This window comes from Eretmochelys imbricata, chromosome 6 (assembly GCF_965152235.1).
Source record: "Eretmochelys imbricata isolate rEreImb1 chromosome 6, rEreImb1.hap1, whole genome shotgun sequence".
Lineage (NCBI taxonomy): Eukaryota > Metazoa > Chordata > Testudines > Cheloniidae > Eretmochelys > Eretmochelys imbricata.
The window spans coordinates 122611057-122633658 of record NC_135577.1 but is presented as its reverse complement, the minus strand read 5'-3'; the positions used below and the strand labels follow the sequence as shown (position 1 = coordinate 122633658).

Here is a 22602-nt window from a genome sequence, read left to right as displayed (position 1 = left end):
GTGACTTTAGTTACAAATGTGTATTGTACCCTAAACTTTGTCTTTCTCTATGCTAAAAGATATGGGGCCAAATCCACACACATACATACAGACTTCGTATGTATATGGTTTGAAAATGAACGTTTTCAGTTATGCATAAGATATTGCAAATAAGATTCACATTTTATAATTTTATTCTTAGTTGACTGATACTCACATCCCAGACTAGCACCCAAAATTTGGATTTGTGAAGAAATAAGAATGCCCATAATAACCCAGTATCCTATCTTCTGATAATGGTCAGTGCCAGATGATTCAAAGGGAAGTAACTGAACAAGACTGGCAAAACCACCTTCTCGCAGTCAGAGGTTTAGGGACACCCAGAGCATGGTGGGTTCAGGGTTGCATCCCTGAACATCTTGGCTAATAAGTTCATTGACAGGTCCATTAATGGCTATCTAATTCTTTTTTTAACCCAGTTATGCTTTTAGCCTTCACAACATCCCATGGCAATGAGTTGCACACATTGACAGAAAGATACCCCTACCTTGTGTTCTGCATGTTCCTGAGCAGCTCAATAGCAGTGGTGACTCTTGTTCATCACTATTTTAATTCTTACATAATTATGCTCCAAATACTTGACATGGCTGGCTGAATATTGGCACCTGGCCCTTGCACTCACTTCACTGTCGAAACATACCAGTCCTCATACATTCTAGAAAGCAGTGCAGGGTTTGCTACTCAACAAAGCTTCACTCCACTATAAATGGGTTTCACTCTAGTACATAGCCATTAGCAACTACAGTTTAAGTACTGCATTTAAAAGATTATTTTCCTCCCATTTAGTCCTCACCCCAGTAGATAGTTGCCAACAACTCCCAGGAGAATGGGGAGGAATTCCTAGCTCTTGGTTTTGTTGCAGAGGCTCCCAGCAAGGAACGAAGAGGAGCTGGTCTTGCTAAAGCTACTCGCACAGTGACTGAACATACGGCCTTCATGAGAACCCCTGCAGTTGCCAATACCTCCCGCAGGGGTTGAAGAGCCCAGAAATCCCTGAAGTAAAGACCTGTTTTACATATAAGACTAAGACACACACACACTTTTTTTTTTTTTTTTTTTTTTTAAAGAGAACTGTTTACAGAGATCTGATTGCAAATTATGGTCCCACAGTATTGAGAATTTTTGTATAGGATAACACATTTTTCAATAGCTTTTATAATTTAATACTGACTATACACCTTAGTTCTTACCTGGTTGCTTTTCTGCAGCTCTTGTACTTTCTTGGCAAATTCCTTGGCTTCTTTCTGGCAATGCTGTTCTAACTTCTCCACCTTTCTTTGAATCCTTTCATCCATTACCTGTAGTTCTTGGATATGATTTACAAATTCTTCTAATAATCTGATTTAAAAAATGATGATTTGATAAAGCAGATTTTAGTATGAAAAGGTTTATCTTACTACAGTAAAAACGTATTAAAGCCACAGGCCTAAGAAACCCACTCATCTGCAGGAAGTGGGAAGCTTTCTTTGGCTAGTGATTGAACCTAAGGTATCAATCTCTGTAGAATTGAAGCTTCTGGCTTTTTTTTAAATTACATTTATAGCTCTTACACCTGTGCATTTCATATTTTTATACAGATATAGATACAGCAGCTTGGAAAAAAATTGCCAGGCACTTACTAGCCCAAGGACTTGTCTCCATTAGGGATTTTTACAATGGTTTTCTTGCACCAGTGCAAAAATTCCTAATGTAGACAAACACTAGGCCTTCTCACCAAGGTGAAAAATGTAAGGAATAAAACAGCCACAGGACTAACCCTAATAACAAAAGACAAATGAAAGATCAGGGAACTCTGCATCTGGGGAAATGCTGGATTAGCCGAGGAGAAGGTGATGGCATTTCTTCCAGGATGCTGTTCCTGGACCCTGTTTGGAGGATCCACTTTTTCATATTAGCCTCTGGCGAGTAAGTGTCCAAATAATTTGAAGCCCTTCCAACCTGATCCAACTACTAGAAGGGAGAAGGAGCACACACTCTCTGCTCACTTCTTCCATCCCAAAGAGTTTCCAGGCAACTGTGAACTGAAGGAAGAGTGGCTCTGCTATTCTACCCTTCCTGTGCCTCCTTCCAGTGAGTAGCTCCAGAGCCTACCTCCTCTGAGGCTTATAGCTTTTCCATCAAGCAGCTGCATGAAACTGACCTGATTCTTGTCAGTTTCACCACTGCTCCCACTGGTCTGAATGTCAGTGTTTACTGCTGCTAAGACTGACCAGCTTTCACTTAACTGCAGCTTCGCAAAGTTATGAGCAGAAGCAGTACAGTGCATTAGTTTATATACTGTTCACATTTCAAAAGCCATCATTGTAACTGTAAGGACTAAAAAAAAAAAAAAATCTTAACTTATTAAATGTTAGATTGTGCAGAAGTTCATGAAACTTACCCACCATGGGCAATATGGTAATGCTGCCACGTTATTATTCTTGAAAATCTAAGCTTATGGTTATGAAAGTAATCTTTAAAATGTGGCCTGAACGTAAACCACTGACACAATGACTACTGTTTAAAAATAATGACTCAGAAGTGTGAACCTCTTCCATTCATTTCAATGGGTGACTTCAGTTCTCAAGTCTAATTCCAGGGACAGGACCATTCTAGAAACCCCCATCCCAACTGCTCCAGCTGTCATGGAGGATAGGTCTATCAGTGCCTATTAGCCAGGATGGGCAGGGACGGTGTCCCTCACCTCTGTTTGCCAGAAGCTGGAAATGGGCAACATGGGATGATTACCTGTTCTGTTCATTCCCTCTGAAGCACCTGCCATTGGTCACTGTCGGAAGACAGGATACTGGGTTAGATGGATGTTGAATCTGACCCAGTATGGCCTCTCTTATGTCTAAAGGACTGGGCTTCTCACTAGGGGGTTGTCACTGAACCTTATTAATGAAGCCTCTATCTTGGTCTTTCATATGTACCTCTGGCTAGAATCGGCTTGTCCACATGTGGAGATATCTAATTCCATGTGCAGACATTCTTATTGTGGAATAAGAGTGTCTTGTTCCTCTTTAGCTTGATCTACTGTAGAACACTTAATCCAGAATGTGGGTATTCACACATGGAATTATTCAGGAATAGCTATTGTGCTCTAACTTAATCCAAGTTAATTTAGGTATACCCTAAATTGAGTCCTACTGAGCACTCCTAAATTGTGACTAAAAAAGGAAGAAGGGACACCCACCCACCCCCAAAATACTCATACTCTAGTCAGTGATGGCTTTAAGAACAGCACTGGTGAGAGTAAAGTCATAATGAACAGCACTGATTGAAACATGGATTCTTTTCAACATATCAGAAAATCAAAATTGCTTAAGCCAACATGGTCTTCCCCATGCTAACCAGGGTAACAAATGAATATGAATATTTTGTGGAAGATGCTGAGACACAACAATGCTCCATCGTATAAGAAACAAAGTGGTACAGAATATTTTCACTCCCCTCCCCCCCAAGGGTATTGCTGCATAGAATTTTTACTTAATTGACTTTACCTGGTGATTAAAGTTATTAACACATGAAAAAGAAGGCTGGCCTTGTTGCCTAAGGACACTCCTCAACCCACCTCTCCTTTTGACCGGAAAAAAATTACCACTGTCAAAGCATGAGGCCAAGTAGAAGCCATTCCCTTTTATTTAAAAAGGGATTTCCCTGCTCATTTCTTACTGCTATATTTTTTTCCCTAAATAAAATTGTTCTGAAAGTTCATTAAAAATCTGGCTTGTGGTCACATATTTTAGCAATTCTCCCTGTTGGAGATCTTCTTGGATACATGCCGACACTGCACATAGCTCTGTTACAGATGTAAAAAACAATCTGAATAATTAAAGATTGTTAAAACAAATTATACATTTTCATTTACCTTTTGGGATCAAAAGCTTCTGCGCCACCTCTGGAACCTCCTCCAGGAGTTCGCCATGCCAGGCGTTCAATGTACTCATCTGCCACAAAAGGCTCCTAGACACAGAATAAAGACTCTTTACAATGTGCCACAGTGGGTAATTTACTAAGTTGCAGTTTTCACATCATTACGAAAATCGTTAAAAATTCCGTTGCAATAAAGGCCATACACAGTGTTGACAGTAACCATCACCTTTCTTGTTTATATATTTAATCTACAAATCTACAAACCATATAAGAATGGTATACTGAACATCTAATTCAAAGATTGCCAAACTATGGTCTGTGCGCTACTGGTGATCCACAGAACAATTGCTGGTGGTCTGCGAAGAGCTAACTGTTAACAGGGTGCTGGCTCTTCTTGTTTCCAGAGGAGACAAAAAGACCAGAGGGAAGGGAAGGATACAAAGAAGAGCAAAGTGGACAGTGTGATTAATTTCAACAAAAGCAGAGAATGCCAATTATCGTTTTTTAAAAAGGACAACATACTTGGACAGCTAAAATACAAATTTACTAAAATAACTTTCCCATAAAAACAAATGCTGTACCTGCCAGAGACATTACGCAACAGTGAATGGGAGGGAAGACAGATTATTTCTCCATTCATTCGATTAAGATGCAGTTCCCACTAACTAAAACTTGCAATTCTCTAATAAAAAATATTGAAAAATACACAATTTAGTGACACCCACCCTCCTTTAAATCAGTATATTACTCACCATTTCTACCCCAGTGCTATATTAGCAGCCACAGTCTCATGAATCCCAAGAGTTCAACATTAACCCTTTATGGGCCCAGTAACATACATAGGATCAGGATCTTCCCTTATCCCATTTGAAAGCTTTCAGATGATGTATAGTATTAGTTCTAAAAAAGAAAAGGAGTACTTGTGGCACCTTAGAGACTAACCAATTTATTTGAGCATGAGCTTTCGTGAGCTACAGCTCACTTCATCGGATACTAACATATCTTGAAATAGTCACTCAAATAGAGTCAGAACAAAAGTAGAAGGAAAGTAGAACTTTAATGTTTGATACTTGAAATAGAAATGTCTGCTTTCCAACTATTAGTTCACCAGACGCATTAAAATGATTTCTGGTTGCTCAAACTAGCTAAGTTATTTTGGCACTAGTCCAAGACTTTAAATAGCAACTCCCAAAATTCTGACCAGAGTAATGCTGTGACCTATCCAGAAGTAAACAGAAAAGCTCTAAATACACATTTTAATACACTGACACAGACTTTACATGTTGAAATGTGTCATCTGACAGAACACACAAGCGCCTCCCCTCCCACATGGCACTTAAGTGATACTGTGAGTTAGGAGCCTTCGCCTTTCAAGTTCGAGGCGTGGTCTATATTACAAAATTCAGTTGACATAAGCCACCTTGCAGCGACCAAGTTGTGCACGTGTCTTCACTTAAATGCGTCTCCCACTGATGTAAGCGTCCCCTTACAGCAATGCAGTAACAGTAACATCACCGCCCCAACCAGCGTTGTGCCATGATCAATATACAGAGGTTGATGCAGTGTGAGCACAAACACTGCACTACCTTTGTCGATCCTAACAGTCCTCCAGCAACTGTTCCACAGTGCCCGACACTGACCGCTCTGCTTACAATGAACTCCACTGCTCAGGCTCATGGAGACCAGCAGTCAATCCCCACCACTATGGTTTTAAAGCTCCACAAATTTTTAAAATGCTTTGAAATGACTGTCCAGCTGGGCAAGCACACCTAGCAGTCTCCATTATTGTGTATAACTAGCTGAGCATGCCAGCTACAGGATCTGGATGCGCTTGCTTGGAGTAGACAGGAGATATTTAGTTGGGGATTGGTCCTGCTTTGAGCAGGGGGTTGGACTAGATGACCTCCTGAGATCCCTTCCAACCCTGATATTCTACGATATTGGATCTCCTGGGCCTGTGGGGAGAAGAGGCTTTACAGGCACAGCTACAGACCAGCAGTAGAAATGTGGACATCTATAAGCAAATTGTGCGTGAACGTGAAGGAACTGCAGCAGTCATACTGGAAGCCAATAGCTGATCTGGTGCTGAGCCGCAGAACTCCACTTTTACAAAAAGCTGCATACCATACTTGGCAGAGACCCCATCACCACCCCACAGACCACCATTGATACTTCATAGACTCACAGACTTTAAGGTCAGAAGGGACCTTTATGATCATCTAGTCTGACCTCCTGCACCACACAAGCCACAGAATCTCACCCACCCACTCCTGCAATAAACCTCTCACCTATGTCTGAGCTATTGAAGTCCTCAAATCATGGTTTAAAGACTTCAAGGTGCAGAGAATCCTCCAGCAAGTGACCCGTGCCCCACACTGCAGAGGAAGGCGAAAAACCTCCAGGGCCTCTTCCAATCTGCCCTGGAGGAAAATTCCTTCCCAACCCCAAATATGGGGATCAGCTGAACCCCGAGCATGTGGGCGAGACTCACCAGCCAGACACCCAGCAAAGAATTCTCTGTAGTAACTCAGATTCCACTCCAACATCCCATCACAGGCCATTGGGCCTATTTACCACAAATAGTCAAAGATCAATTAATTGCCAAAATCATGTTATCTCATCATACCATCTCCTCCATAAACTTATCGAGCTTAATCTTGAAGCCAGATAGGTCTTTTGCCCCCACTGCCTCCCTTGGAAGGCTGTTCCAGAACTTCGCTCCTCTGATGGTTAGAAACCTTCGCCTAATTTCAAGTCTAAACTTCCCGATGACCAGTTTATATCCATTTGTTCTTGTGTCTACATTGGTACTGAACCTCCCAGGAGCCTGAGGCACAGGCACCTGAATTGAACAGTGAGGACAAGAAGGTGGTGGAAGATGATGAGGGATATGCAACCGTGGGATCTAGCTATGATGTGAGCCAAGACCGGTTTGAGACTCAACCACAGTCCAGTCACGCCCAGCAGTCACACACACAGGTGAGCCCAATGCGGGGGAAGTGTATAAATGTATTTTCCATGAAAATGATTTACTGATGGAGCCTCCAACTTAACATGACACAACTATCGACTTTTCATTAATTTATTTGTACTAGAAGAGGGAGCAGTAAAACAAGAAGTAGAGTTATCTGCTTTTCATTCCCCTGTAGAGTTAGTCGGGGGGAGTGAAGGCGTGTAGAGCAATTTGTTTATTTACACGGGTATGTCCCTTAAATCCTCCCGAGAGATCTCAATGAAACTTTCATGGAAGTACTCTGCTATCCTCTCCAGAAGGTTTCAAGGGATGGCAGCCTTTTTTCTTCCTCTCCACTAGGACACTTTCCCCACTAGTCGGCAATAACTTCGGCAGGCACCATTGCAGTACACAGGCTAACAGCACACAGGCCCAGGCAGCTTCAGGTCACCAGCAGCAGCTGTGCGCGCTGTGTCTTTGTCACCCTCAGGAGTGAGATATGAGCTAAAATCACTCTCACCTATGGAAAATGGGGCCAGTATTCAGTGCCGTTGCCCTATACTTGTCATTTCATGTAATTGACCAATCCCTCCCCTTTTCCTCATTCCTGGAAGGCCATTCTCACCATGGCTGGTGCTGCGAGTGGCAGAGGATTGCCAATTTTGGTTGGACATATTCCTGGAGATTTAATCACAACATAATCTTTAAAGATTAATCTTTAATTCCTGGAGACTCCAGGCCAATAGTGGAGAGTTGGCAACCATAAAGTGGCACCGTGCACAAGCGTTCTGAAGCAGAAGTGTCAGTGAGCATAAAACTTGCTTAAAACTTTAGCACAACAAGGGAAGGGAGTTCTGAATCTTAACTTTCGCTTTCCATTGACGATGGTAACCGACAATGGGTGTGTTTATTTGTAGCTGCTATCGTAGCAGTCTTGAGGGTTCGGCCTCCACACCCACAGAGTGCCTGAGAAGAGATAAGAAGGAGAAAGAAGAGGACTTGGGATGACAGATTCAGTGAGATTCTGCAAGCCAGTGCTGCATCACACCGCGAGCAGAGGACCTGGGGTAAATAATGCAGACTGTAGGGAAAAGGAAAGAGAGGACAGTAAAAAAGGTTCAGGAGTCACAGTAGGAAAAGATAGGGAGATGCACCAGGACATAGTGGGGCTTCTCCAGCAGCAAACACAACTGCAAACTCTTGTGGTTCAACAATCATGGGCTCACCTTCACCTGCAGTACCCAGAGAACTCCATTATAGCACCTCCCTACACTCCCCTCAACATTCCACATGGCATCAGAGGCTGCATCCCTACCCCTACCACTCCACACCAAGGGACATTAAGGACAACCACAGCTTCACATACACTGACGTGAGAGCGCCCTGGTTGTTGTATGTGCAGCTAAAATGGATATGAACATTCTTTCCCCTTCTTAAACTCTGTTCCTAAGTTTTTAACATATTTGATTTTAATTTGCACAGAATTTTTTTTGCACTGTATTGGTTAGTAAAATCCTATTGTTTGGAAAATAATTCATCTTTATTAGTTCCCAACGTATGCTGCAGAATGCCTAGTGGTATTGAAAACACCAACTTACTTGTTACTGTACAGTGTGACAACTCATAGGATCAGTGACAAAAAACAGCATAATAAACATAATTGTACAACAAAAAGAACAGGAGTACTTGTGGCACCTTAGAGGCTAACAAATTTATTAGAGCATAGGCTTTCTTGGGCTACAGCCCACTTCATTGGATGCACAGAATGGAACATATAATAAGAAGATATATAAACACACATCCAGATAAGTTGGAAGTTGCCATACAAACTGTGAGAGGCTAATTAGTTAAGATAAGCTATTATCAGCAGGAGAAAAAAAACTTTTGTAGTGATAATCAAGATGGCCCATTTAGACAGTTGACAAGAAGGTGTGAGGATACTTAACTTAGGGAAATAGATTCAATATGTGTAAATACCCAGCCACTCCCAGTCTCTAGTCAAACCCAAGTTAATGGTATCTAGTCTGCACATTAATTCAAGCTCAGCAGTTTCTCGTTGGAGTCTGTTTTTGAAGCTTTTCTGTTGCAAAATTGCCACCCTTAAATCTTTCATTGAGTGGCCAGAGTGGCTGAAGTGTTCTCCTACCGGTTTTTGAATGTTATGATTCCTGATGTCAGATTTGTGTCCATTTATTCTTTTGCGTAGAGACGGTCCGGTTTTGCCAATGTACATGGCAGAGGGGCATTGCCGGCACATGATGGCATATATCACATTGGTAGATGTGCAGGTGAACGAGCCCCTGATGGCGTGGGCTGTGATTAGGTCCTATGATGGTGTCACTTGAATAAATATGTGGACAGAGTTGGCATCGGGCTTTGTTGCAAGGATAGGTTCCTGGGTTGGTGTTTTTGTTGTGTGGTGTGTGGTCGCTGGAGAGTATTTGCTTGAGGTTGGGGGGCTGTCTGTAAGCGAGGACTGGTCCGTCTCCCAAGATCTGTGAGAGTGAGGGATCATTGTTCAGGATAGGTTGTAAATCTTTGATGATGCGCTGGAGAGGTTTTAGTTGGGGGCTGAAGGTGACAGCTAGTGGCGTTCCGTTATTTTCTTTGTTGGGCCTGTCCCGTAGTAGGTGACTTCTGGGTACTCTTCTGTCTCTTTCAATCTGTTTTTTCACTTCACCAGGTGGGTATTGTAGTTTTAAGAATGCTTGATAGAGATCTTGTAGGTGTTTGTCTCTGTCTGAGGGGTTGGAGCAAATGCAGTTGTATCGTAGAGCTTGGCTGGAGACAATGGATCACGTGGTGTGTCCTGGATGGAAGCTGGAGGCATGTACAACAAGCACCACAATATTAATAGGTGCATTGACAGTGTAATATTCATAGATATACACCAAGCACCAAACAGCTACTAACAGGCCCCAAAACAGCACAGTACACCACAGTGCATTACTGTTGCTCACTGTTAAAGCGCTCGTTCAAAGCCCGAGCTGTATAACTTCATGTTGAACTCTTTTAATAGCCCTTGTGTCTGGCTGTTCAAGCTCAGCAAATAGCAGCTCCATCTCCACCATCTGCCATGGCTAAAAATTTTCACCCTTTGCTTCACAAATATTATGCAGTACACAGCAGACAGCTACAACCATGGGGATGTTTTTCTCACTGAGATCCAATCTTGTGAGTTAAGGACACGAGCATACCTTCAATCTACCAAAAGCACATTCAGTTGTCATTCTTCATCCACTGAGTTGGTAGCTGAATCTTTCCTTGGTACTGTCAAGTTGGCCTGTATATGGCTTCATGAGCCTGGGGAACAAGGAGTAGGCTGGTCCCCAAACATCACTACTGGCATTTCAATCATAGCTAATGGTAATCCACCAGTCAGGAAAGAAAATCCCTGCCTGTAGCTTTCTGAACAGTCCTGCATTCTTAAAGATGCGAGTATCATGCAGTTTCCCTGATCAGTCAACATTGATGTCAGTGTCCCCATAGCAGAAAAGTAGCCCTTTCTGTTGTTGTACTCTGTGACAAATTGATCTTGTGCCAAAATAGGGATATGAGTGCCATCTATTGCTCTACTGCAGTTCAGGAGCCCCAATGCTGCAAAGCCATCCATTATGTGCAGCACAATGCCAAGAATCACAGTCCTGCACAGCAGGAGACAATTCATGGCCCTGCACACTTGCATGAGGTATGAGGTAGATGAGCCTTTCTTCCGGCAGCTCACGGAAGCTACTAGATCGCATGCCCTGATTCTCATGGGTGACTTTAATTTTCCTGATATCTGCTGGGAGAGCAATACAGCGGTGCATAGACAATCCAGGAAGTTTTTGGAAAGCGTAGGGGACAATTTCCTGGCGCAAGTGCTAGAGGAGCCAACTAGGGGGGGCGCTTTTCTTGACCTGCTGCTCACAAACCGGGTAGAATTAGTGGGGGAAGCAAAAGTGGATGGGAATCTGGGAGGCAGTGACCATGAGTTGGTTGAGTTCAGGGTCCTGACGCAGGGAAGAAAGGTAAGCAGCAGGATACAGACCCTGGACTTCAGGAAAGCAGACTTCGACTCCCTCAGGGAACGGATGGCCAGGATCCCCTGGGGGACTAACTTGAAGGGGAAAGGAGTCCAGGAGAGCTGGCTGTATTTCAAGGAATCCCTGTTGAGGTTACAGGGACAAACCATCCCAATGAGTCGAAAGAATAGTAAATATGGCAGGCGACCAGCTTGGCTTAATGGTGAAATCCTAGCGGATCTTAAACATAAAAAAGAAGCTTACAAGAAGTGGAAGGTTGGACATATGACCAGGGAAGAGTATAAAAATATTGCTCGGGCATGTAGGAATGATATCAGGAGGGCCAAATCGCACCTGGAGCTGCAGCTAGCAAGAGATGTTAAGAGTCACAAGAAGGGTTTCTTCAGGTATGCTGGCAACAAGAAGAAAGCCAAGGAAAGTGTGGGCCCCTTACTGAATGAGGGAGGCAACCTAGTGACAGAGGATGTGGAAAAAGCTAATGTACTCAATGCTTTTTTTGCCTCTGTTTTCACTAACAAGGTCAGCTCCCAGACTGCTGCGCTGGGCATCACAAAATGGGGAAGAGATGGCCAGCCCTCTGTGGAGATAGAGGTGGTTAGGGACTATTTAGAAAAGCTGGACGTGCACAAGTCCATGGGGCCGGACGAGTTGCATCCGAGAGTGCTGAAGGAATTGGCGGCTGTGATTGCAGAGCCATTGGCCATTATCTTTGAAAACTCGTGGCGAACCGGGGAAGTCCCGGATGACTGGAAAAAGGCTAATGTAGTGCCAATCTTTAAAAAAGGGAAGGAGGAGGATCCTGGGAACTACAGGCCAGTCAGCCTCACCTCAGTCCCTGGAAAAATCATGGAGCAGGTCCTCAAAGAATCAATCCTGATGAACTTGCATGAGAGGAAAGTGATCAGGAACAGCCAGCATGGATTCACCAAGGGAAGGTCATGCCTGATTAATCTAATCGCCTTTTATGATGAGATTACTGGTTCTGTGGATGAAGGGAAAGCAGTGGATGTATTGTTTCTTGACTTTAGCAAAGCTTTTGACACCGTCTCCCACAGTATTCTTGTCAGCAAGTTAAGGAAGTATGGTCTGGATGAATGCACTATAAGGTGGGTAGAAAGCTGGCTAGATTGTCGGGCTCAACGGGTAGTGATCAATGGCTCCATGTCTAGTTGGCAGCCGGTATCAAGTGGAGTGCCCCAAGGGTCGGTCCTGGGGCCGGTTTTGTTCAATATCTTCATAAAATGATCTGGAGGATGGTGTGGATTGCACTCTCAGCCAATTTGCGGATGATACTAAACTGGGAGGAGTGGTAGATACGCTGGAGGGGAGCGATAGGATACAGAAGGACATAGACAAATTGGAGGATTGGGCCAAAAGAAATCTGATGAGGTTCAATAAGGATGAGTGCAGGGTCCTGCACTTAGGATGGAAGAATCCAATGCACCGCTACAGACTAGGGACCGAATGGCTAGGCAGCAGTTCTGCGGAAAAGGACCTAGGGGTGACAGTGGACGAGAAGCTGGATATGAGTCAACAGTGTGCCCTTGTTGCCAAGAAGGCCAATGGCATTTTGGGATGTATAAGTAGGGGCATAGCGAACAGATCGAGGGACGTGATCGTTCTCCTCTATTCGACATTGGTGAGGCCTCATCTGGAGTACTGTGTCCAGTTTTGGGCCCCACACTACAAGAAGGATGTGGATAAATTGGAGAGAGTCCAGCGAAGGGCAACAAAAATGATTAGGGGTCTGGAACACATGACTTATGAGGAGAGGCTGAGGGAGCTGGGATTGTTTAGCCTGCAGAAGAGAAGAATGAGGGGGGATTTGATAGCTGCTTTCAACTACCTGAAAGGGGGTTCCAAAGAGGATGGCTCTAGACTGTTCTCAATGGTAGCAGATGACAGAACGAGGAGTAATGGTCTCAAGTTGCAGTGGGGGAGGTTTAGATTGGATATTAGGAAAAACTTTTTCACTAAGAGGGTGGTGAAACACTGGAATGCGTTACCTAGGGAGGTGGTAGAATCTCCTTCCTTAGAGGTTTTTAAGGTCAGGCTTGACAAAGCCCTGGCTGGGATGATTTAACTGGGAATTGGTCCTGCTTCGAGCAGGGGGTTGGACTAGATGACCTTCAGGGGTCCCTTCCAACCCTGATATTCTATGATTCTATGACAACTGCCCCCACAGTAGATTTTCCAACTCCAGAATGATTTCCCACTTACTGATAGCAATTTGGCACTGCAGGTTTCTACAGTGCTATCGCCACTCACTTATGACCTACTGAGGTCCCTTTCAGCCCTACACTTCTATGATTCTACGATTCTCCACTGTCAGTGCAGCTCTCATTCTAGAGTCCCTGCACTGGTGGCCTGGGGTGAGCTTGGCACACAGAGCCAGAAAGGTGGCCTCACACATCTGGAGGTTCTGCAGCCATCGTTCATCATCCCAAGCCTGCTTTATGATGCAATCCCACCAGTCAGTGCTCGCTTCTCGTGTCCAGAAGCAGCGCTCCACCATCATGTTCCATGAATGCCACCAACAACCTTGAATTGATTCTTGCTTTGTCCCACAGCAATCTTCCCTGCACAAAATCACCATGTTCCCTGCTGATTGACTACTTCCTGTGGTTCTGCAAATACTAGAGGATCATGCACCCTGTGCTTGCAATGCTCACAACTATAGTGCGGAGCTGTGCAGGCTCAATGCTTCTGTCAAAAATGGCACATAGCGAAGAGAGCCACATGAGTTCATGGGATTTAAAAAAAATACAAAAATTATGGGATATAGATGACATTATGGAATGCAGAAAGTTGCATGCTGGGAAGCTGACCCCTTCTGCCCAGTTAACCCTGTGTGACCCATGTCTACCCCATCATGCACTGCCAAAACTTCACAAAAGACATGCACTTGTCGTGGTGAGTTTCACAGTGGGATACCTACACACTGTATATTGACACAAGCACTCCTGGTGATTACACTTGAGCCAAGTATGCATATGCACGTGCGATATACTAACTGTGGTGGCTTTATGCCAACAGAATTTGTGTAGGCAAAAGTTTGTAGTGTAGACATGCCCTAAGTAGCTACACTGGAATTTTGGCTTTGGTTTCAATCAAATAAGTGAAGACAAGATTTTTCCCAAAATGCTTTTATTTTTTACCCTCACACATTCCTTACCCTAACACAAAGATCCCTCCCACTTTTACCTTAGTTTAAAATAAAGTAAGTAATTTAAACTTTCATATTTTTAAACTGCTCACTCTTTTCATAGAAGTTAGTAATAGAAAAGACAATCTCCCTTCAAATATAGATTTGCTCCCTAAAGTAAGTCTGAGTGCTTTGTCAAGTCTGGTTATAAAATTCCAAAAGTAACTGGGATTTCACCACATCTCTAGAAAGACTTCTCCACAAACTAGTACATCTCAGTGTCAAAGTTTTTACTGGTATGCAGACTGTCTCCCCATTTTCAGATTCATCCCATTAGCTCTAAATTAAAATCCTATGTATTATACTAAATTTAACTCCTCTCCTTCCCTGATCTTTATTATCCAAATATTTGTGAAGATGTTTCCATCTTTATTCATAATTTAGGTAAACTATTCATAGTTCTTTTAATTTTTTCTTCATAAGTCAATCTCTTCAGCTTCTTAGCCATTTTGTGACTCTTCCCTGAGCTTTTTCTGTAAAGATGTGCTAGGCACCTCCAATATAGGTAAGAAGTCCTTTCCCAAACAGCTTGCAGTCCAGTTGCAGCTACCTCATTCAGTGATGTAGTGTTCCAAACTGAGTACAATATTTCTAGGTGATTCATACCACAGCCACACAGAGAAGAACTATTACCTCCTGTTTTCTTGATGTGACATCTTTGCATATGCATCCAAAAAAAAAAAAAAATCACATTGTAAGATGTGGCGGCTACCAAAAAAAAAAAAAAGCCAGTTTGTCTAATGTGCTAACCTCTATTGCTTCTACAATCTTTCAACATTACTGCTTTCTAGGTTTCTCCTTCCCAGGTTTCTCCTTCCCCTCAAGTAAGTGTGTTTCAAATAATTTTTCCCTGAAGATTCATTAGCTTGCAAACTTACTTTATTTTACAAAAACTATTTTAAAAACGCCTAAAGTAATGTGAATAGAAATGTCTTCTTGTGATTTTGTGTGTCAAATTCTTCAACTGTTTGTTAAGCTTTGACTGTGCTCAGCACTGCACAAGGCAGTTCCTATACTATGGATCTTACAATCTAAACACACAGACAAACAGTTTTAGATAAAAGTTTTTTCCATGTGACCTGACACATAAGAATACAAGGTAAATGCTCAGATTTCATTGAGAGAGAGAGAGGTTTCAGTACATTTTACATTTGAGAATATTGCAGGGACTAAAATGCACATCAGTACATAATGTATAATATGACTCAAGCCCACAAACAGTACTGAATTTGAACTCATTCAATATGGTATGTGTGGGTGTTTTTTGGTTCTTAGGAGTAATATTTTCAAGGGAAAGCAACTTGATATCTAATCAAATTTTTAATATAAGTTAAAACTACATTAATGTAGCAGACAAGTCCTTTTACCTCCTGGCCAACTTTGGTAATTTTACATTCACATTTTCTTCTCCCCATTGTTGTGTGAAAGTTACACACACACACACACACGGGAAATACGAAGTATTGATCAATACATAAAGTAAACTTATAAAATAGGTTTTCCCGCCAATCTTTCAGTTATAGTAATTTTAGAATTTAGTGAGCTGTAGCTTATGCTCAAAAAGCATCACTGTCCAATCTTTCTGTCTCTTTAAAAACAAACAAAATAACATAGCTTTTAATCATCAACAACAAAAAGAATATTAGTACTGAATTATCTGTTGCTGCTTCTGTTTTGGCAAGAATTAGAATAGTGGAAAGTATTACATAAAAGCTCAAACAGCTGTGCAATAAAAGTATCTAGAGCAATCTGATGGCTGAGTAAGCATTTTATATTTCCTTTCCACAGTTGCAGAAAACAACAACATTTACTGTAAATGTCATTTCTAAGCACCCAATCCATAAAAGTGATATCATCAGATGAACTCTAACAGGCATTTTCTGTGCAGCTTTGAACCTCCCTCTAGCACCAAAGCAATATATGGGACCATATCTATAGGGCCAAAACAACCATTTAATGATTTAACGACAACTGTGGTTGAATTGGGCAATAATGTGGTTTGGTCTGGCCTGGGCAAATGGAACCAAACTGGATCAAACCATGTTAAAATCCAGCTCAGCCATAATCATGACTGAACTCTATTTTGGCTCAGTAGACAGATCGATCCTTCACGTCCCCTCCGGCTCATCAATTTTCACTAAATCCCTGTCCACACCAGTGCACATAATCAGGTTGAAAATAGCTCTCAAACATAGTCTGCCCAAATGTGGCAGTAACACATCTTCTTCTATCTATGTTCAACCCAATTACCACAATAAGATGCATCACTTTTCAAATTTAAACACTAGTAGGAGGGTTCCCACAAGCAGCTTATTGACTAATAGTCATTTAAAAAGCTATTACAACTTCTTATTTGCTTAAGTGGACAGAAAAATAGACTGTATTAGGGAACAATGTTTCAAACCTGGTATCTAGGGTAAGGCTTCATCTACACACTACAATTTCAACATGGCTGCTATATAGATATCAAATTCTGGTACATGATAGATACCAAATTTTGCCATCTGAAATGGAAATTCCACAACAAAAAGAAAAAGGAAGCAAAACTTAACAGTAACATCTACTTCCTGGGCAAATGCAAGAAACAAAACATTATCAATAACACTCCGATCACTACATACAACTCCAAATACACTGAACAGCTCTGCAGCAGGACTTCAGAAAAACTGAGGAACCATCTCTTGTACCTTACATACTCCAGAAGAGACGACCTCAAACAAGAAATGATCACATACTCCCATACACTGGAAGGAAAAGAACAATAACAGGACAACTACCTGGGGATTATGCAAAAAAACTAAAACACCTATCAGAAAACCTGATGACAGCCATCCAACACCAAAACAAAAAGCAAAACCAACTAAAACAACTCCACAACCCCACAGAACCCCAACACCCCATCATCATCATTTATCAAGACCATCCCTAACCCGAGCTGAATTATCTTTAGTCTCCAAGGAGCAGAACTTCTGCCGCACCATAGAAACTGATACCATACTAACATGGAGAATTAGAAGAATTCTTTTGCAGACCCATCCTCAACGAATTATTTCACAACAAAGAGACAACCCACAACTAACATCTCCACCAACAGTCATAAGAAAAAAGAATCATCTGACTGGATACCCCACAGTGATGAAATCACACACTTTATCATTACATTGATTGCTTTAGGAAAATTGACTGTGAAATCCGTAAACTTTACATCCACCACAATCTCTCTACCACTGAGAGGACAGCTACACAGTCCCTGAAATCATCAGTGATCAAACCAGCAGACAAAGGGGAGACATGTCAGTTCTCAACCATGATGAGATTACGTTAACAAGACAAAACAACAACTCTCTGACACCACCTACTATAAAGAAGTCAAAGAACACCCCATATCACAATTTACACAGGAACTTAAGGATATCACCAAGTCCTTCCACAAACAACTCCAGGAGAAACTCTACAACTTCATTTCCCATGAAGCCGCCTGAGGGACCCTCCACATGCTTCCCAAGATACACAAACAAAGGAACCTAGGCAGATCCATCTTATCTGGTGATGGCACTTTTATTGGCAGATGATCAGGACTCAGAAACCATCCTCAAACTACTCACCCCACAAAGGGCCAGGATCCTCCAAGACACAACTGACTTCCTCCAGAAACTCCACAACATTCATAATTTCCCTCAAATCATCGTCCTTGCACCATGGATGTCACCTCCCTACACACCATTCCCCCTCATAATGACGGCATTGCTGCCTGCCTCAAATATCTACAAGACAATGGACAACACTCAGATAACCACTCCAAACACACCACCAAACTCATCCATTTCATCCTCACCCATAACAATTTTACGTTCAATGACACTTTGACCAAACCATGGGAACAGCCATGGATACTAGGATGGCTCCCCAATATGCCACCCTCTTCATGGACCACTTTGAGGAAGAATTTGTAGCCAAATATACCACAAAAGCAATGATATGCCTGAGATACATCAATGATATTTTCATCTTCTGGACAGATGACCTACAGAGAACCACTCCAACTGCACACACCTAGTTGTCACCTACACCTCACACTGCAACCCATATGGGGTATCATTAAACAGTTACAATCTATACTCAGTGGGAACCACATCTTGAAAGAAATTTTCTCCAACCCACTCTTCTGGCCTTCAAACAACCCCTCAGCCTCTCCAAGCTCATCATCAGAAGCAACCTCCCCACAGGACCAACTCAAAGCAGCACCAGACCCTGCCAGAACAGATGCAAAACCTGAAAACATATCTCCATTGCTATGATGATCAATATCCCCCACAAGATATCTTTCAAGATGCCTATCACAACATGTGAAGTAGTTCATCCAGTGCACTAAATGTCTCAGTAACAACTATGTGGACGAAACCAGACAATAACTACACTCTCAAATGAACTCGCACAGAAAAATGATAAAAGATAAATAAGTCACCCATGGGTGAACACTTTTCACAAAACCATCAGTCCATAGCTGACCTCTCAGTCCTCATCCTCAAAGAAAACCTACACAACACCTTCAAAAGATGAGCCTGGGAGCTTAACTTTGCAAGATACTAAAAATCATGAACCCATTAAAGACGCTGGATTTATGGCTTATTACAATAATCTAACCACCCCTTTTTTGTCCTATGATTGTAGGCGTATTAACAGGCCATTTCCCCTTGAATGGTCTCTGACAATATGTGTTAGCTGCTTATACTAAACAATCTGCTCCACCTTGTATTTAGCTGTGACACTCTGAGTACCTTCCCTACACATGAAGAGGAGTGCTTTGTTGCTCGAAAGCTTGTCTCTCTCACCAATAGAAGTTGGTCCAATAAAAGACATTACCTCACCCATCTTGGCTCTCTAATATCCTTGGACCAACGCAGCTAAACCACCACTGCAAACCATATTTTGTCATGTTACAATAAATTCCATTTGGTAACGCAGAAAAGACCTAGTGTTTTATGCATATCCAACAGCTACACTGCAAAATGCAACCATGTTAACATTAGAACGGCCGTACTGGGTCAGACCAAAGGTCCATCCAGCCTAGTATCCTGTCTGCCGACAGTGGCCAATGCCAGGTGCCCCAGAGGGAGCGAACCTAACACAGGGGTGGGCAAACTTTTTGGCCCGAGGGCCACATCAGGGTTGCGAAACGGTATGGAGAGCCAGGTAGGGAAAGCTGTGCCTCCCCAAACAGCCTGGCCCCCATCCCCATCCGCCCACTCCGACTTCCCACCCCCTGACTGCCCCCATCAGAACCCGCAACCCATCCAACCCACCCTGCTCCTTCTACCCTGACCGCCCCCTCCCGGGACCTCCACCCCTAACCACCCCCCGGGACCCCACACCCTATCCAACCCCACCGTGCTCCCTGTCCGCTGACCCCTATCCCCACCCCCTGACAGGCCTCCTGAGACTCCCAAGCCTATCCAAACTCCCCTGCTCCCTGTCCCCTGACTGCCCCCCCCAGGACCCCACCCCCCTAACAACCCCCCCCTGCTCCTTGTCCCCCCCCCAAACCCCCAGGACCCCACTCCCTATCCAACCCCCCGTGTTCCCTGACTCCTGATCACCACCACCCCCACGCCTGAAACTCCGCCCCATCCAACCACCCCCTGTCCCCTGACTGCCCCCCAGGGCCTCCTGCCCCTTATCCAACCCCCCTTCCCCCAACCCCTTACCATGCTGCTCAGAGTGACAGGACAGGCTTATTTGAAAGCCTGGGAGGTGGGTGGGCACAAGCCACGCTGCCCGCACAGCAGCCTTGCTGCAGGGGAGAGGGTCAGCGGGGGACGGGACAGGGTGAGCCTCCCCAGCCTGGACCTCAGGGACCGGGCAAGATGGTCCTGCGGGCCGGATGTGGCCCGCAAGCCATAGTTTGCCCACCCCTGACCTAATTGGCAATGATCAAGTGATCTCTCTCCTGCCGTCCATCTCCACTCTCTGACAGACAGAGGCTAGGAACACCATTCCTTACCCATCCTGGATAATAGCCATTAATGGACTTAACCTCCATGAATTTATCTAGTTCTCTTTTAAACTCTGTTATAGTCCTAGCCTTCACAACCCCCTCAGGCAAGGAGTACCACAGGTTGACTGTGCGCCGTGTGAAGAAGAACTTCCTTTTATGTGTTTTAAACCTGCTGTCCATTAATTTCATTTGGTGGCCCCTAGTTCTTATATTATGGGAACAAGTAAATATTTTTCCTTATTCACTTTCTCCACACCACTCATTATTTTATATACCTCTATCATATCCCCTCTTAGTCTCCACTTTTCCAAATTGAAAAATCCTAGTCTCTCTAATCTTTCCTCATATGGGACCCGTTCCAAACCCCTAATCATTTTAGTTGCCCTTCTCTGAACCTTTTCTAATGCCAGTATATCTTTTTTGAGATGAGGAGACCACATCTGTATGCAGTATTCAAGATGTGAGCGTACCAGGGATTTATATAAGGGCAATAAGATATTCTCCATCTTATTTGCTATCCCTTTTTTAATTATTCCTAACTTTAACTAAATTAATGTTGTCTTCAGGCTGAGGGGCAAACGTATTTTTCCAGACACAATTATAAACTAAAGGGTGCGAATATATGGCTCCTTAATGTAGTTATAACACAGTGTTTCAACATTGCTTTTTTCTTTTGATACAAGCCAGAAAAAAGTGTTATAACATGGATCAATCACAAATATGATTCACAATGTATCTGACTCAAATACAGTAGCAGAATAACTATTCCCAGGACCAGGGTTAATGCAAATGTTCCCAAATTGGTCCACGGAACATTTCCAGGTGATGTGTGAAGCAAGTGCTGGGTACTTGATGCTGACTTGCCTCCATGCAATGGCAAATGGAGATGGTCATAAGAACAATATCGCTACTACAACGGTCCTCACACCATGAAAAAGTTATATTATTTATAGCACCTAGAAGCCCTAGTCTTGGACCCCAGTACTAAGTGCTATACAAACAAATAGCAAAGAGACAATGCCTGGCCCCAAAAAGTTTACAATCCAAGTATAAAAGAAGACACAACAGGAATTTCTTTGTTGGGGCCCTCACTGCACCGAACCCAACACAGCCACCACTATTTTTCCTTTCTATCCATTTCCCCATCCTTTTATATCTATTCTTCTCCCAGCACAGCAACCCTTTCTCAAGGTCTGCTTTCATTTCTATGTTGTTTCCCATTCCATCACCTGTGTATGAAGTCGAAAGCTGCATGCTGTTTAGAGTGGGACAGGAGAATTTACTTTTGACAGCCAAGACAGAACTGAGTTTAGGCTGAGCTCACAACACTGGACATCTCCGTTCCTCCAGCAACCAGCTACGCCAGGGACCAGCACAGAAGGAAACCAGCCCCCAGGGTCTGAGGTGTCTCGGCTTTTGCCACCACTCCTCTCCTGAGGGCTGCGGCACCCATCTATTCTAGCGCCCGCCGCCCGTGGGGCTGAGCCCCAGGGGAGGGAACACTAACTGTGGGAGAGGCAATCCCACCCACTGAGCCCTCTGCTTCACCTCAGATCAGACACCAAACGGACCTCAGCGTGACCTTCCCCCACCGCTGCCTGCCAACCTGTTGAGCCTCACATCATCCCCAGGGCCCCACCCCCCCTTCCCGGCCCCAGAGGACCCCCAGCCCGACCCCCTTTCCCGGCCCCAGAAGACCCCCAGCCCCAGAGGACCTCCAGCCCGACCCCCTTTCCCCGCCCCAGAAGACCCCCAGCCCCAGAGGACCCCCAGACCGACCCCCTTTCCCTGCCCCAGAAGACCCCCAGCCCCAGAGGACCCCCTTTCCCTGCCCCAGAAGACCCCCAGCCCGACCCCCTTTCCCGGCCCCAGAAGACCCCCAGCCCCACTCCCCCTGCAGCCCCAGAGGACACCCTCCTTCCCCGGCCCCACTGCCCCTCCAGCCCTAGGCCGCAGAGAACCCCCCCTCCACCCGCCCAGACCCGCCCCTCACCCAGGGCCGCCCCGACCCACCTCGAAGAGCTCGGCAGTGGCGGCCATGTCTGTGTTTGTGTCTGTGGCAGCAGCAGCCCCGAGCTCCGCCCCGCCCCGCCGAGCCCCTCACGCCCCGCCGCCGCCGCCGCCGCCCATTGTGCCCCTGACAGGCCCGCACCGCGGCACCGCCCCCGCCCGCCGGAAACGGGCCTGGCCTGCGCAGAGGAGCCGCAGCCCGCGCGGTGCGCAGCGCCCGGCCCGGAAGGGCGGGAACGTCCCGCCCCCAGATTCGCGCTCCGCCATCGCCGGGCGGCGCCTCAGTCGGTCCTTCCGCCGGGCAGAGAGCGGCAGTGGGGCGGGGGTGCCCCGGGGCCTGCTCTGGCTTGGGGGTCTGCGGCTGGGCAGAGGCCAGGGGAAGGGGGCCTGCTCCCTTTGGGGCGGGGGCTGCTCTGTTTTGGGGGGCTGGGCAGGTGCCTGCTCTGACTTGGGGGGCTGGGGCTTGGCAGAGGCCAGGGGAAGGGCTCCCGGTTTGGGTCCGTAGGCTCTTACTGGGGGG

At 44.7% G+C, this 22602-nt stretch overlaps 1 protein-coding gene across 1 annotated transcript in view; it reads right to left on the bottom strand.

Annotated features, from left to right (window-relative positions):
- The window catches only part of EXOC5 (exocyst complex component 5), a 49704-nt gene extending 27495 nt beyond the window's left edge, over positions 1-22209 (bottom strand). The window contains exons 1-3 of the mRNA XM_077819570.1: positions 22086-22209; positions 3890-3984; positions 1230-1377 (exon numbers count right to left, since the gene is read on the bottom strand). Coding sequence (XP_077675696.1) covers positions 1230-1377; positions 3890-3984; positions 22086-22112 — 270 coding nt within the window. The 5' untranslated portion in view covers positions 22113-22209. The remainder of the gene's footprint in view (positions 1-1229; positions 1378-3889; positions 3985-22085) is intronic.
- Positions 22210-22602: the final 393 nt, after the last annotated feature.